General features: G+C 51.7%; 4 protein-coding genes across 4 annotated transcripts; 1 reads left to right on the forward strand and 3 right to left on the reverse strand.

The window, feature by feature from the left end:
• Positions 1–670: 670 nt before the first annotated feature.
• Positions 671–2,231, reverse strand: fndc10 (fibronectin type III domain containing 10). The gene has a single exon (XM_086167920.1). The coding sequence runs from the start codon at positions 2,093–2,095 to the stop codon at positions 1,202–1,204; it is 894 nt and encodes a 297-aa protein (XP_086024046.1). The 5' UTR covers positions 2,096–2,231; the 3' UTR covers positions 671–1,201.
• Positions 2,232–5,278: 3,047 nt separating this feature from the next.
• ora4 (olfactory receptor class A related 4) lies at positions 5,279–6,391 on the forward strand. The gene is made up of 2 exons (XM_086168918.1): positions 5,279–5,365; positions 5,438–6,391. The coding sequence occupies exons 1-2, from the start codon at positions 5,279–5,281 to the stop codon at positions 6,389–6,391; spliced, it is 1,041 nt and encodes a 346-aa protein (XP_086025044.1).
• On the reverse strand, positions 6,173–10,460 carry LOC147221955 (olfactory receptor class A-like protein 4). The gene is made up of 5 exons (XM_086168834.1): positions 10,159–10,460; positions 9,807–10,070; positions 8,541–8,786; positions 6,957–7,179; positions 6,173–6,497 (listed from the first exon to the last, which is right to left on the reverse strand). Exons 1-4 carry the CDS (start codon positions 10,432–10,434, stop codon positions 6,967–6,969), a joined length of 999 nt encoding a protein of 332 aa, XP_086024960.1. The 5' UTR covers positions 10,435–10,460; the 3' UTR covers positions 6,173–6,497; positions 6,957–6,966.
• Positions 10,461–12,743: 2,283 nt separating this feature from the next.
• LOC147221956 (von Willebrand factor A domain-containing protein 1-like) lies at positions 12,744–16,202 on the reverse strand. The gene is made up of 6 exons (XM_086168833.1): positions 16,133–16,202; positions 15,578–15,817; positions 14,335–14,874; positions 13,979–14,257; positions 13,090–13,365; positions 12,744–13,010 (listed from the first exon to the last, which is right to left on the reverse strand). The coding sequence occupies exons 2-6, from the start codon at positions 15,657–15,659 to the stop codon at positions 12,745–12,747; spliced, it is 1,443 nt and encodes a 480-aa protein (XP_086024959.1). The 5' UTR covers positions 15,660–15,817; positions 16,133–16,202; the 3' UTR covers position 12,744.
• Between the last annotated feature and the right edge of the window lie 458 nt (positions 16,203–16,660).

A 16,660-nucleotide genomic window follows, 5' to 3' on the forward strand; every position in this document is an offset into this window, starting at 1 on the left:
CACTGCGCCACCATGCCGCCCCCAAACAAGTACTATCCAGGCAAAATGTCCAAAAAGTCACGATCCAATCCCAGTAAGTTTTGACGAACAGGGTCGAAGTCCAGGACGGCAACGATCAGTCTTAAAGGTAAACAGAACTCGAAAAACAAGTTTAAAAAACAATGACTACCAATAGGGTAGCACGGTGGCATCAGTGGTTAGCTCTTCTACCCCTTAGCAAGAAGGTCCACCACTGGATTTGTACTGAAGGGCCTTCTCAATGTTCTCCCGACGGTCCAAGAACACGCAGGAGACCAAGGATTGACCAGACGTGTGAATGGTTGTAAGCGACCATGACATGAACGGAACATGACATGAACACCGGGCGCTATTACACCTGGCGGGAGAAGGCAGGGAAAGCGAGGAGGCGTTGCGATGAGGACGGGCGAAGAAGAACCTCGAGGGAGGCGAGCCGAGGCTGCGGAGGTGCTTTGAGGCCGACGACGTGGGCGTTCTTCTTCGCGTCTGAGTCAAGCGGCGTGACGGCATCCTGACTCGTGTTCTTTCCAGTTAGCATTCCTTTTTGGGGGCTAGCAGAAGCGTACATCCCCGCAAATGCTAAGCTACAACCGGCCCTATTCGGCGAGTCTTGTTCGTCCCATCGGATCATTTCAAGACAAGACAGGGGAGGTTGTGAAGCCTCAGAGGCGACCTCGTGATGTTTTTATTCACTGACACAAAAGGCAATCTACCTAAAGACACCCGGCACAGTACTCGGAGGTAAACACCGGGACAGCGTTTCCGATCGCGAGGAGGTACAAATACACACCGTGGGTAAAACGGTGAAAGCGAAACGATTTATTCGGCGGAGTCGTATTAACGTCCCGCTTTAATCCGGACAACTTTCACAGGCAGCACGTGTGAGCTTAACTCTGTACGTCACTGATTCTATTGCTGTGTAAATGCTGCTGAACACACACACACACACACACACACGCGCGCGCACACACACACACACACACACACCGACGGAGCTGATAATAGACAACACTTGACCGAAAACACAGCACAGTAAGGTGGGTCTTCAGTACTTTTGGTTTGGTGCGTCCGCAAGGCATGGCGTCCGGTGATAGCGCGCCACGTCGCCGGGGGGAAGTCCGGGCGTCGCCACGGGCGACGGGGCGGATCGGCGGCACCGGCGTTCCCCGGAGTGGGCGTGACCTCAGTGGCGCGAGTGGGTGTGGTACGAGTACGTGTGCTGCGCGGTGGGGCTCATGATGTTCTCCGTGATGTACGCCACCAGCAGGCAGATGATGACCAACATCACGCAAATGGCTCCCCCCACCGTCGTCATGGCGATGACGATGTCCTGCATCCCGGTGGGCGGCAGGACGAACTCCACGCAGTCCACGCGGTCCTCGCCCCGGCCCAGGGGCCGCAGGCAGAGACGGTAGGGGATGTTCTCGTGCAGCTCGGTCAGGAGGAAGTCCCTGCAGCCCGAGCCGAGATGGACGCCGGCGCACTCGAACTGGGTGTAGCTGCCGTTCCACCAGCAGCCCAGCTCGTAGCCTCCGCCGCCACGGCGGGGCGCAGTCTTTGCTCCCGTGGCGTCCGGCGAGGACTCGCCCTCGTGGCTCCACTGCAACAGCACGCTGCCGTTGGCGAGGAGGTTCGCCACCAGGCTCCCGGAGGACACCGCCGACCTGCAGTCCTCCTCGTGGCGGCGACACTCGTACCCCGGCAGCACCTGGCGAAAACAGAGCTGCCCCCCGGCGCCGCCGCCACCTTCCGCGACCCGGTAGGCGCAGAGCGGCGGTGACGGCGGCGGCGGCCCGGGCCCGGCGGCGCCCGACGGGAAGCTCCTGGCGCGGCCTCCGGGCTCCCTCGGCTTTGGCGGTGACCTACTTTCCTGGCTGAAGGTGACGTTGGCGTGTTGGAGCGTCGTCCCCGGACCGCCTCCGGTCGTCACCTCCGTGGAGGAGGACGAGGAGGTGCCTGAAGATGATGCAGCCGCCTCCGCCGTGCAGAGCAGCAGAGCCGCCAGGGCGAGGAGAGCCGCTCCTGGACGGCCGTCCATCCCGCGTCCCCGCGTCCTCCTCGGCCCGATGGCGGCCATGGGCTCGGCCGTGACTCAGTGCGCGACGCGACGTCCGCGTGAGGCGTCCGTGCGCGTCTGCTCGTGCATCCTCTCGGAGACGTCTCGTCCGCGGGAGGACCCGTGCGTGCGGGGCGCTCGCACACGGCGACTGGACGCGCACGGCCGGAAGTGGCGTGCAGCGCCTCCCGGTGGCCACCCCGGCGAGTACTCGCCCCCTGAGGGTGCAGGGCGAATCCTCTTTTTCTGCTCGCCGTGCATGAGCGTGCACGCCCCTCCGCGTCCGGCCCACGCGTGCACGTCCACGCGTGGAGAGCGAAGCGTGTGGTCGTAGAAATAAAATCATCACACACACACACACGCGTTTATATGAACAAACGTCTTTAAATGGATGCGTTTGAATGTGTGCGTTTGTGTGTGTTTCTATACGTGTGTGTAAACATGTATATACACGTACATGAATAGATACACACACACACACACACACACACCCAAACATACCCATTTATATGTGTGTATGTGTTTATATGTGAACAAACACGTACACACACATATATATGGGTGTGTTTGAGTGTGTGTGTGTGTGTGTGTGTGTGTGTATATATATATATATATGTATATATGTATATAAAATGTGCATATGCATATATAAAAATGTGTGTATGTATATAAATGTGTATATATATATATATATACACATTTATATTTATATATACACACACACACACATATATATATATAAATGTGTGCACGTATATATGTAAAAATGTATGTATGTGTATATATGTATACACATACATATATAGATACACACACACTCAAACACACCCATTTATATGTGTGTATGTGTTTAAAGGTGAACAAACACATACACACACATATAAATGGGTGTGTTTGAGTGTGTGTGTATATATATGTATGTATATAAAATGTGCATATGTATATATATTTATAAAAATGTGTGTATGTATATAATGTGCATATGTATATATATTTATAAAAATGTGTGTATGTATATAAATGTATATATATATATATATATAAATGTGTGCATGTATACATGTCAAAATGTATTTATGTGTGTATGTGTATATATGTATATATATGAAAAATGTGTGTGTGTGTGTATCATTATAAGTGTGTGTAAACATTTATATGTATACACATACCTATAGTGATACACACACACTCAAACACATCCGTTTATATGTGTGTCTATGTGTTTTTATATGAACAAACACATACACACACATATAAATGGGTGTGTTTGAGTGTGTCTGTATCTATATATGTGTGTAAACATGAACATATATGTAAATATAAAATGTGTATATGTATATATATATCAAAAATGTGTGTGTGTGTGTATATATATACATTTCTCCAGATATATATATGTAAATGTATCTATATATATATGTGTGTGTGTATGTGTGTGTATATATATGACTGAGTGAGTGAATGGTTCCACGTCTCAATATGCAGCCCTGTGATTGGTCTAGGCTAAGCCCCGCCTCTCACCCAGTGACAGCTGCAGCTTCCTCCCAAAGGTAATGAACGTATGCGTATACATAACTATTTTTTTCTGCACTTTTTTGATGTGAGTGTCAAACAGCAGGTGCGATGAGGAGCGATGACTACGGATAATGAGGTTAAGAGTGTGATATTGATCACACAGAACTCCCGGGAAAATCTGCCAATGACTTCTAAATCAATAAAGCAGAAATAACTACATTTCCTTCTGCAATGGAAGAAAAATCACAACTGGACCGGTTGTTATTGTCAAATTAAAAGGCACGAATGTGTTTGCGGCAAAAGCCTCGGTGACCGGAGCATCTTTCCCAGCACGCATTTAATAGTTTCGGCAAAAAAACCTGCCCCAAAGCATTTACGAGATAAAGTTTTTATTTCCGAAAACACTGCCGGAGGTAAGGAATTCAAGGGTGTTAGTTTGAATCACCGACAAAAATGGGATTTGTTTTGCGGGCCGATGTTCTGCCGTGTTGTGGGAACGCTATTTTGAGCCTGTTATAAAAATGATATTTTTGTAGGATATTTATTTCCAAAGACCGGTCACATCAGCCGGAGGTGCAGGACACGTATGCCAGCTGTTAGGCAATGTGACAGAGAAGTTGAAGGTGGAGTTGAGACTTCATCATGGATTCTGGGCCCCTTCTCGTTTGCTAACGTGATGGACCGGCTGACAGATGAAGCTAGGCAGGGATCTCCATTGACCATGATGTTTGCAGATGACACTGCGATCTACAGCGAGAGCAGGTAACAGGTGGAAGATCATCTACAGAGTTGGAGGTATGCTCTGGAAAGGAGAGGGATGAAGGTTAGCTGCAGCAACATGTGTGGATGAGAGGAACCTGAGGGGAACGGTGAGGCTACAGGGAATGGAAATGGAGAAGATGGACGAGTTTAAGCACTTGGGAAATGGTGAGGGTTGAGAAAAAAATGGAGAAACGTGTGCAAGTAGGTTGGAACGAGTGGAAAAAAGGGATAAAAATGAAAGGTGGAGAACGTGGAGAAGATGCAAAGGAGAGAGTTAGATGGAGGCAGCTGATTGGCTGGAGCAGAAGAAGACCAAATAGTGCAGAACTGTTGTGCTTTTTATTGCATTTGTTGAGATACGTGATTTTATAACGGGAAACAGAAAGAACCCGACACAAAACAATCCCGAGCAGGAATTGAAACGCGATCAAGCCGCGCGCTTCCGTCACGACACATTCACTCGAGCGACACCGTTCCCTTGGCTGGTCCCGAGAGAATCCAACGTGCTAGCAATTAGCACCTCGGGCGAATACGAACGGCTGACTAATTGGAGGAAAACGCTGCATCGGTCGCGCTGCTTCGGCACCTGCGGCCCACGGGGGACGACCTGTCAGATCTGCGCGAGCTTGTATGACTGATGCTAGCCGTCGCTAAACTAAAGAGAAGACCGGGGGGGTCTCTCGTGGTACCGCAGTTGGAACACCAAATGTTAGCATTCAACATGAGGAGGTGAGAAGGCGGCGCTGCATTTCCGGTTGGCCGATGGCGTGGAAGTAAACCTGTGGAAAATGCCTGCCCACGCCAGTCGGATGAAATCGACCCTGAGCCGAGTCAGCATGGGATCAACCGACTGTGCGTGCGCGCACGTATATAACCGACGGAGAAGAAGCTCGAAGCTCGAAGCTGCGTCGCCATGCGCCTGACACCATGTCAGAGGTCCTGACCGTAGACGCCATCTTATTCGGGCTCTTGGTTTTCTCCGGTATCTTGGGGAACATCGTCGTCATCCATGTGGTGAGACCGGCTTCTTCTTCTCGTTAGCACGTTAGCCATGCGTTTGCTAAAGGTCTTGCCGTTCGATCGCAGGTGTTTCAGGCCAAGAATCGGTCCCGCCGCCTCCCCGCCTCCGACACCATCTTGGTGCACCTCTCCCTGGCGAACCTGCTGACCTCGCTTTTCCGCACCGTGCCCATCTTTGTGTCCGACCTGGGCCTGGACGTGTCCCTGTCCCCGGGCTGGTGCCGGGTCTTCATGCTGCTGTGGGTGTGGTGGCGGGCGGTGGGCTGCTGGGTGACCCTTGCGCTGAGCGTGTTCCACTGCACCACCTTGAGGAGGCAACGCGTGGCCTTCGGGCCGCTGGCGCAGCGGCGGGAGCGGCGGCGGGTCTGGGCGGTCCTGGGTCTGGTTTGGGCGGCTAACCTAGCTTTCTCCGCCCCCGCGCTGGTTTACACCACCCACGTTCACGGCAACGCCACGGTGGAGCTGATGGTGATCAGCTGCACCACCAGGCCTCTGCTGGGCTGCATTTGGGAGTTCCCGTCCGCCTCCCAGGGCGCGGCGTTCGCCTCCGCCTCGCTGGTCCTCAACGAGGTCTTGCCGTTGCTGCTGATGGTCTGCACCAACCTGGCCACGCTGCAGGCCCTGGCCAGGCACATCAGGGCGGTCGCTGTCGCCGACGGCCCCGCCCACGGCGAGCTGGACAAGCACGTATCCACGGAGCGCAAGGCGGCTCAGGTGATCATGTCCCTGGTGTTGCTCTTCGTGGTTTGCTGGGCGCTGCAGGTGGCGGCGGTGACCTACTACAACCACGACGGAGGGCACCACGCCGAGGGTCTCCTGACCGTATCCCACTTCTCCGCCTCGGTGTTCGTGGGCTTCAGCCCCATGGTGGTCGCCCTGGGCCACGGCAAGCTGAGGAGGAAGATCGCGGCCATGATGCTGGGGTGGTCCGTGGCTATCGGGGCTAAATCGCAGCCGGGCAAACGGACACAGACCGTTTTTGACGTTCAAGGGAAGAAAAAAGATGCTTCACCCACGTGAGGGCCGAGGTGGTTCCCTGCACTCCTTCCTCTGGGGTCTCCTCATGTCTGCGTGGGGTTCCTCAAGGTTCTCCGGGTTCCTCCAACCGTCCAAACACGTGCAGGTTCTTTCGTTCAGAGGTGGGAATGAGAGGGTGAGTACTTGTATGCCTCTATACGTGACCCTGTGATTGGTCCAGGGTGAACCCTCGCCCAATCACAGCAGGGATTGGTGCAGATAACGAACAAACGAACAAACAAACGAACAAACGAACACACGAACGAACGAACGAATCACCAACAGATGCCAACAGAATCTCTTTTCTTGAGCGAGAGAGACGTTACGCTAACGGAGCAACAAATCACAGAGGGACGGTTAATCAGATTCCACTTCCTGGTTTGCGGAGACCATCTGCAAGATGTGCAGAACACAAAAATGAAGAGGCAGCGCAAGCTTGCCGACCATCATCTCCTTCGCCTCCGACCTAAAAAATGTACGTATCTTCCAAAACCAAAATGTATGACGTTTTATTTTCCCAACCGTCAATGCGAAACAGAAGGCTTGGGCGTGAAGCTCCGCCAGAAACCTTTGGTTCTTCAGTTGGAGAGCGCCGACTTGATGAAGGAACGCAGCCGCCGGTGGCCGACGGCAAGGACGGCGGGCGACATGGCGATGAAGATGATGTTGGCGAAGCGCGCGATGACCAGGAGGAACTCCGCCGACGAGCCGCGGTTGTAGTTGAAGTAGTTGACGGATATGATGCTGGTGCCCCAGGAGGCGATGAAGAGCATGATGAGCGCCAAGATCACCTGCGGCAGTAACCGAATTGCGAAACTTAATTGGCTCGAATTCCAAATTAATCCATTTTAATGAACCCGTTTTTTAAATGACGTGAATCAATAAAGTAGTTTCATATTTCGAAGGAGATGGGCGGAGGAGGTTAAAGCTACAATGTGTTGCTAAATCTAACTTATGCTGTATTTTATGGCTAAACTCCATTTATGGATGGATGTAAATGGAACAAAAGGAAAATCGTAATTTAAATATTTACATTTTTTGGGGCAATTTACTTGAACTTTAAAATCATTGATCGTGTACCGATATTATTTGGAACGTAATCATCTGTACAAAATTAAACAAAAGGGAAGAGTAAGGAGTTTATAAATTCAATATTGGTTGAAAAATACTCAGAGAAAATAGTTTGGCGGGCTGGATAAAAGAAGGTTCGCTGAAGGGAAAAGCCCAAAGGAAAAGAAGTTTTTAATTTGTTCTTCTAGCCCAGGGGTCGGCAACCCGTAACACCCAAAGAGCCATTTGGACCCGGTTTCCTCGGAAAGGAAAACACTGGGAGCCGCAATTACTTTTTGACGTCTAAAATAAAGGTACCACTGTATATATTGCTTTTTATTACCTTTACACTTTGTATAAACAAGTGTGTCGTGTGTTGCTTCTGAAATTCACAAAGTATTACAGAGAAAATTAAATTTTATTTATGCAATGAACTCATTTTGAGCTTTCAGAGCGTTTAGCGGAGCCTTGACTTGAATTTTAAAAATAAATCGGGAAAAAAATCACCGGGTCAGTAAACAATAAAAAATAAATATTTGCAAAATATCTTCATAAATATTAATTTTACCTGGTTTATGGGACTTCTGCTCCCGAACTTCTGCGCACAGCATCTGATAAATCGGGACTTTACCGGCTGGCGGGTATACCGGCTCCCGCGAGGGTGACGTTATTTTGAGCGGCGAAAAATAATCAATATAATTTTATTTAATATTTCAAGATCACAATAATCTTCCAACTAAAAGTTAAAAAAAGGAATTAACACAAATGAAATATACTTCAATTAAATATGTATCATTTATATTCCCAAGCCACTCGGAGCCGAAGTGTAAAGATGAAAGAGCCGCGGGTTGCCGACTCCTGGGCTAGCCTTAGCTTAGCTTACTGGCTACACCCTTAATGTTACTGTTGCTAAACGTACCGTATGCTACACTTTATGTCTAAGCTCCATTAATGGACGGAGTGAAGCCGCTCTTCTTTCTAAAAACCATCAAACCGTCCCCTCGCTTGCGTGATGTTCGCTAGGCTACCTCCCTGCTGATCCTACCTCGGAAATCAAGGTTCCCTATCGACACGGACAAAGGTGTCGTGGAAAGGTCCTCACCTTGGCCGCCCGTCTCTCGGCCGGCACACGCTTTATGTTTGGCGTGTTCTGCGCCGAGCTGCGCATTTTCCCGTGCATGTAGAGCGTGTAGAGCGAGCCCAGGTTGGTGATGGCCATGAGGATGATGGGGATGGTCTCGTGGATCACCATGGAGGTGGTGGCGTAGGCCAGGCCGCTGTAGATGGTGGGGAAGTTCCATACGCAGCCTAAAAGTGGACGCGTTGTGCTGCTCACCAGCATCAGGGTCTGAGGAGGAGGCAGAGGGAGAGTATCCGGATACAGCGAGGATAGCTAATCCGTTAGCGCCTTCCTCTGGAACGACGAAACAGGACCTCTTCGAGGGTCGGCTTGGACGCAAGAAAACATCTGACCATGAAAAGAATCTAGAATGGGAGTGCCTTATGAGGTCCACGAATCACCGATACATCGGATGGATCCTGCTTCGGAGTAGGACCTCATATGGTCCCGCAGATGCACCTAAAAAAGGTTTTATTTCTTAAAAGGTTCAAAGAACTGCAAAAAGTTTGATGAAGACAGACGATTAAAAGAGTTCCCTCTTCTACCAAAAGCCGGGCGGAGAACCTCCCGTGTTTGATCGATGTCGAACAAGATCCAAATTTTCTACTTTGCCACCAAATCCATCATGAATAAATATTACAAACCATTTGTCGTTGTCCGCCTGAACTATCCATTTTCTATTTTCCTCTTTCACTGCCTGCTACAAAATAAGATCATTAGTTTGTTGTGGCAAAAGAAAATTGGACTTCCGGAAGAATCCGGAGGAGACGGGTACCGATCACCGTCCAGGGTGAAGAGATAGTGGACTCCTACAAGTACCTTGGGGTCCACATCAACAATAAATTGGAGTGGTCGCACAGCATTGATGCCCTCTACAGGAAGGGTCAGGGCAGGAGACCAAGTGGTTTGGCATCTGTAGCTCCTCAAGACCTTCTACAGGTCTATGGTAGCCAGTGCGGTCTTCTTCGGTGTAGCGCTCTGGTGGGGCGGTGTCAGGACCGGTGAGGTCAACAGGCTCAACAAGATAAGGAGGAAAGCCCGCTCGGTGGTGGGACTGAACCTGGAGCAAGGACAAACCCAAAAAGTGGGTCCAGGAAACGAGACCACATTCACTAGGGGAGCACTTCTCCCATCGGGATCTATTTTTTCCGGTAAATACACCGAGCGCTTTCCGGTTTGAATTTTAAGAATAGAAGGGTCGCACGCTTAAAAACGAAAAACTGAAGGTCTGGTGGAACCGGGCTCTACCTCTGTGCTGTTCACGTTCCCGCTGGTGGAGAAGATATGAGCAGGGATGGAGTAAATGAGGTTGAGCAACCAGATGAGACCCAAGCTGAGCAGGAGGACCTTCGGAGCCCCGCGGGGCCCGTGGAGGTTGCCGATGACCGGGGCCACTCGCCTCAGGGTCTGGAGGTGGAAGGCGCTGAGGAAAAGCGTGGACCACACGTTGACCGAGCGAAGCCACACCCAGACCCCCATCAGGAACTGACACCACTCCTTGGAGGAGTACAGCTGGGAAAAGAAATGAGCATTTCCAGCGAAAAGAGCCATCGATCTACAGAACAGCACTCTTCACGGAGAGTCCAAATATCAGCCCTACCTCCAGTCCAGTGTCGGAGATGACCAGCAGAGTGTTCCTCATCACCGACACCAGCAGGTTGGACAAAGCCATGTTGATGATGATGATGTCGGAGTTGCGTCCGCCGATTCGATCCGTGAAGACGCTCTTGCCGATCACGGCGATCACGACGGTGTTTCCCAGGATCCCCAGCATCACCAGGAGGATGTAGAAAGCGGTTTGGATGGGGGACACCTCCACGCGGAGCCCCATCCCCACCAGCTCGGTCTCCAGACCCTCCTCCATGGGGTCGACCATGGTGTCTAATCGCTTGGTGGCCAGATTGGTGAAGAGTGCCCGGATCCTTCCGGGGCTACATCTTCCGCTCCGACTCGGGCAGACTGAGCCTCCCGGAGAGAAGATCCCGGTCGAGTCCCTGAAACCAAGACTATGTTCTCCCCGGGGGAGGAGGAGTTAATGAAAACACAAGTGATTAATCAGCTGCCCTGCTAGAAATGTGCTTCCTTTGCAGTGTCACCGGGTCGTCTCGCGGGGGTTTGTTTGTACACTGACATGTATGCTATTCGCCTCGGGTGGATTTGGGTACACCACACCTGCAAACGGACAACCGGAGGTTTTTTTTCCCAAATATGACACCAAATTTGTACCATGGGTACAAGAAGCGGGGTCTAATGAAGAACAAGAGCGGTTGGTTCCATTGTACCTCCTGTAGCGGCACTTGATTTTCAGGGAACATGGTGTAAAGACCCAGAAGGGAATATTCTGCATTTGTTCCTCCCGGAGTTCCGTCCTGTAGTCCTCAGGTGTGTCCCAATTTTGGGCATGTTTTCCAGAGAGAACGCTACCCTTCGGTACGTTTCCTTAAAGCCATGCAGGGAACGTAGACCACCTCTAGGGAGCATTGCACGACTTCTCCAGAACATCCAGTGCTTCGTCTCCTGGATATCAACTCTCATCTTGCGATAACAGCAAGTAGCCACTAAGTGGAGCCAGAACAAACAGAATCCCAGATAGCGCTGAGTTTCCTATTTTTTGGAGGCATAGATAGAAAAAGACGCCCTGGATGGTCCTTGCATCACAAGACCTTCATTCCATACCCGTTGTGCTGGACAGGGACGGTACCTCTCTCCGTTTCCGACTAAAACAGCTCCAGTCAGCAAGACTTAAGGTACATTTGTTTGGTTTATAGTTTTTAATCTTCCGAGGCCCCCCCGTGAGGCCGACATAGCAGCTCCAGGCCTTGGAATTCACAGAAGCTTCCAGTCCTGGCTAAATAAAGACGGAAAGTCCACCACGATTCACGAGGAGGCATCGGCGCGTTTATTAAAGTCGTATTTTCATCGCAGCTCTGGAGCACCTCGAGTCTGAGAACGTCAGACTCAGATCATTCCCGGGTCAAAATACAGACGCGGGATTGAATTAGAAGAAGCTCAAACGTAAGAACCGAATGACGGCGGACTCGCACAGCTAAACCCCGCCTCCTGCCCCAATGGCGGCGGGGATTGGCTCCGCCTCCACGTGGACTTATGCACAGGATAAACAGATACATACGAACGAATAATAGAAAATGTCAAGTCAAATGCAAAATAAGGCGTCAAGTAAATATAAGGGAGGGGATGAATTAATTGCAGAGATTAGAATAAATTAATCACACTTTAATCACCTTTGATTCGTTTGATGAACGAATGAATATGCTTGAATTTCAAACCTTAGAATCTTGTTTATTTCCCCATCAGTCCATGACACAGACAAACCAAGCTCACACCAAGCTAACGTTAGAGACTTTGTGATTAATTAATCAAGTTAATCGGTATTGGAAGGAGAAACATTTTAAGTAAGTTTGATAAGCGAATTAATGTAATTGAATTTAAACATCAGAATCATATTTATTTCCTCATCAGCACCACCACAAAGACCGACGTGCTCGTACAAAGCTAACATTAGCGACCGGCATTCCATTCAAGCTAATATTAGCAACCTACACGCTAACATTACTGACCTTCACGCTCGTATAAAGCCAATGTTAGTAATCTGGGCGCTCATACAAAGCTAATATTAGCGACCTACAAGCTAACATTATTGACCTTCACGCTCGTATAAAGCCAATGTTAGCAACCTGGGTGCTCATACAAAGCTAATATCAGTGACCTGCATGCTAACATGTTTAACAAGCTCCTACAAAGCTAACAATACCGACCTTAGTGCTCTTATAATGCTAGCAGTACTTATCCGCGCGCTCGTACAAAGCTAACATTACCGACCTTAGTGCTCTTATAATGCTAACATTACTTACCCGCGCGCTCATACAATGCTAGCATCACAAACCTGTATGCGAGTAATATTAACAACCTGGTGAGCATTTATTTGTTTGCATTTCCATCTGGAAGTTTCTTATGTTTAAATTCCCCTCCAACTAGCGCCTGGAACGTGCGTTGGTCTTTTATTGATTAATTCACGTAAAGGAACCCTCTGAGGTCCCGGCAAAGATGAACAAGAGGACCGTCGCCAGAGCGTCCAACCGCCCGCGCAACCTTGAAACGTTTGTCTTCGGATTACAAGGAGGGAAACCTAAAAACTACATGCCGCATCTGCGATCCTTCACGTCGGCTAACCTCTTAGCTCCTGAGCGGCGCAGCACAGCCCGACTCCCCTACCCGAGCTGTAGACGGGGGAAACACAAACCCGGCTATTTCGGCGCAGGTTTGCGAGGCGTGTCGACCGGGAGGAGGCCGCCAGGTAGACGGAGGCCACGGAGTCGTCTTGCTCCCAGCTGAGCCAGTACCCTCTTGGGGCGGTAAGAGGGGAGCGCCAGCTCACTAGCGCTCCATGTTTCTCGGCGGGGGTCAGCTGGAGGTCGGGCAGGGCGGGAGGAGCTGCGGGTTGAAGGGAAGTGAGGTCAGCTTTCAACTTGAGCTTCGGGCTAAACGCGACTCGGGACGGGTGGACTTGTACCTTCCTGGGTGCAAGCTCTTACGGACATGGCCTTCTCCGCCCCGGTCACGTAGACTGCGCTGACCGTGATCAGGTACTCGGTTCCCGGCTCCAGGCCCGTCAGCAGGGTGGAGTTCAGATGTCCCGGCACCGTCACGGTCTGGACCCGACCCCCCGGGAGCGCTCCGTACTCCACCCTGTACCCCCGGACCAGGTCCGGCAGCAGTGGGCCCCAGCTCACACGGGTCTGACCTGGACCGGGGTGGGACACCGACACCACCGCTGGGGTTACAACCTCTGGGAGAAAGGAATCGGGTTGAGGATTAGGATTTTCACAACGGTTAAAGTTCTGGCCTCATATCTTTAAGAGCTCCACCAGGTCAGATCTCCATGCTCCCAGGACGCAGGGCTACCTGAGGGCGTTCAGTTACCGAGCTCCTCTTCTGTGGAACCGTCTACTGATCTCCATCCAGGATGGTGGACACTCTTTATTTGCGAAGATACTTCAAACCTTTCTTTTTGAGATAGTTAGCATTAGCCTAGCCCCTAGTGATGCTACCATCGGCTGCTGAGGGATCTCCAATGATCTCCACACTTCCTATCCTGAAGGAACCTCATATCTACTCCGCGGGTTCTCATTGGACAGGTTCCCAGGGGGCGTGGCTTGATCTACCACAGCATCTCACCAGGCAGGATGAATATTTAAGCTATTATTGCATCATGCCAGCTATTAGCATGTAGCAATTAGCCTACACGAGATTGCATCCTTGCCGCTGTCGCTAAGTTATCGCTCCTGGAGGAACCCTAGGTTTCCCAACTTGCTCTACATGTGATTTGGCGCCACATAAATAAAATATCGTGTGTGTGTGTGTGTGTGTGTGTGTGTGTGTGTGTGTGTGTCGAGCCTCACCGGGGAGGGTGGTGAAGCTGACGGAGAGTTTGTCGAACAGCCTCTGGTTGGACTCCGGGCGGAGGGAGGCCGTGTAGGTCGTCAGGGGCTGCAGGTTGTCGAGCTTTATCCTGACGGTGTTTCCTGGGAGAATCCGCCAGGTCTCGCCGTCTGCCGTCCCCTCCGCCCGGTACCGGAAATCGTAGAAGCCGCTGTCGCCGCTCAGAACGGGACGCCACTGCACCACGGCGCTGCGGGACGTCACGTTAGCCACGCGCAGCCGCTCGGCCTGGATTATCCCTGCGGGCGGACGTCACATCGGATCAACCTTCCTGTTAAAAACGTCAAACTCGACTTCCTGAAGACCTCGGACGTACTGATGATGGCGTCCCGCACGTCCCGGGTGATGATGTCGATGCTTTCGAAGTCCACCGAGTACAGGTGGGACTCCGGGGGCGGGGACACGGCTCGCTGCAGCACCTGGAAGTTCCCGTGCACGGTGGAAACGGCGAGAACGGAAACCCCGAGGGCCTTCAGCTCCGACAGCGGCCCGTCCACGTCTCCGGGCTGCACGCCGTCCGTCAGCCACAGCAGGACCTTCGGCGCCTTCGTCCCCGTCGTCGCCATTAGCCGCTCGGCTAGCGCTAGCGCCGCCGCCGTGTTGGTGCTCCCCTGCAGCTGCGCGACGCCCCGCAGCGCCCTCTGCAGGCTCTCCTGGCCGGCGTGCGCGTCCAAACCGAACTCCAGTTTGGGTTCGGTCCCCACCTGCAGGAGCCCGACGCGCACGTGGCCGGCGCCCAGCCTGAACGGCCGGAGAAGGTCGGCGGCGAAGCGCAGCAGGCGGGAGAACTCGTGGTTGGCCACGCTTCCGGAGGAGTCCAGCAGGAGGAGGAGGTCTCCTTCGCAGCAGTTCCAGGCTGGACGGGAAAACACCAACGCCTGGCTTTGACCGACCGCTATCACATTAGAAAAAAAAAAACAACCGCTCGCTTCTCTCTGAGCGCGACAGTACGTCTTGTACCGCCGGCGAAAACCGACGTCACTGGAAGCAATGTTCTTTTCTGCCCTTCGGGCCGGGGAAGGAACTCACTTGTTATTTTATTGCGACGGTGGCTCGTAATTGCTGACCCCCCCAACACACACACACACACACACACACACACAAGCCGGGGGAGAAATATGGTTATGACACGGTAAAACTCAGGAGGAGGGAAGAAAAGGAAGGAGGCGGATGGAACGCCGTCATGGCCGCCGAGCAGCCTCCGACGACTTGGCGGCGCCGAGCGACGCGTCACGTCGTGGGGCGAGATCCGACACGAAGCGCGGGCTCGCCGCTCCGACCTGCCCGGAGACGCGCCCTCAGCATTTAAATCTCACGCGAAAAACAAAAATCGGATGCCTGGACTCGCAATCGCGCATATCTTGTGGCCACAAGATAGTTAAAGAATGGGAATGAGATAATATCTGCATCCACCTGTGGCTACCTGCCACGTCCCCATGGCAACCGGGTCCAGATAGCTTAGCATTTCAGCGCAAACTTGAAAATTTGAATGTAAAGTGCGTCAAAACACACACACACACACACACACACACCGGTAAAGTTAATATGGATCCCCTCACCTGTCTCCGGTACCGAAGGCTGCAGGCTGCTCGGCTGCAACGCGGCGTTGAAAAACACGCAGAGCGCCCACACACTCCTCATCTTCAACAGTCTACACACACACACACACACCCTGCAGCGTCACACACAGGTGGAAGGAGCGCTTTGAGGAACACCTCAGCGGGTTCTTCTGTTTTGGCTTCTCCACCTTCCTCCCCACCCCCTCCTCGCGTTCCTCGCCAGGTTCATTCTTCCTGCAGCTGCCGGGAGATAAAAAAAAAAGAAACAAAAAATGGGGGTCATCATGTGTGACCTTTTGACCCCCACACACACACACACACACACACACACTGGAACGGCAACAACATTGTGAGACGCTAGAAATAAAACTCAATGTGCTTTTCTTTTCAGCGGCGGGGTCGATAACGCCGCCGGCGGTCCGGTGTCAGACGGGCGACGCCTTAATTCCACCCGCAAACACTGTCAGTATTGTTTAAAAACAAAAATGTCCTCCGGCGGCTCAAGCAACACACACACACACACACTGGACAGGGATCAATAATGATGTCACTCACCGCCAGACGGTTCCTGGTTTTTGATTGTGACGGCCGAGAGTGCCTGGAAATGTTCTTGCGGAGTCTTGAGGACGTTTCGCCCCTCGTCCGAGAGGCGGCTCAGGACGGCGGGTTCAGTTTCTGACTCCGTGGTGTCCAGTGGCGTCGCTCAGGAGCCACCGGTAGCCTGCAGAGTCGCTCGCCAAATTGCTATCCAATCATTTGTTTTAAATACACGCACTATATGGCTAAAAGTATTGTCTTGGTCATCCAAATCATGGGAATCAGGTGTTCCAATCAGTTCCAGGGCCACAGATGTACAAAATCAAGCATCTGAGGATGCTAAACCCCCAGATGCTAAATCCCCAGATGCTAAATCCTAAATATTCCAACTGTCGTCTGTATTAGAAGACACAGTGTTTGGGAACGACAGTAACTCAGCCACAAAGCGGTAGGCTACGTAAACTGATGGAGCAGGGTACCAAGAGGTACCAAGAGGTACTGAGGTACCAAGAGGTCGCAGACTTTCTGCAGACAATGGCTACAGAC

This window comes from Fistularia commersonii, chromosome 21, assembly GCF_037954325.1.
Source record: "Fistularia commersonii isolate RoL2024-O1a breed Wild chromosome 21, RoL_Fcom_v1.0, whole genome shotgun sequence".
Classification (NCBI taxonomy): domain Eukaryota; kingdom Metazoa; phylum Chordata; class Actinopteri; order Syngnathiformes; family Fistulariidae; genus Fistularia; species Fistularia commersonii.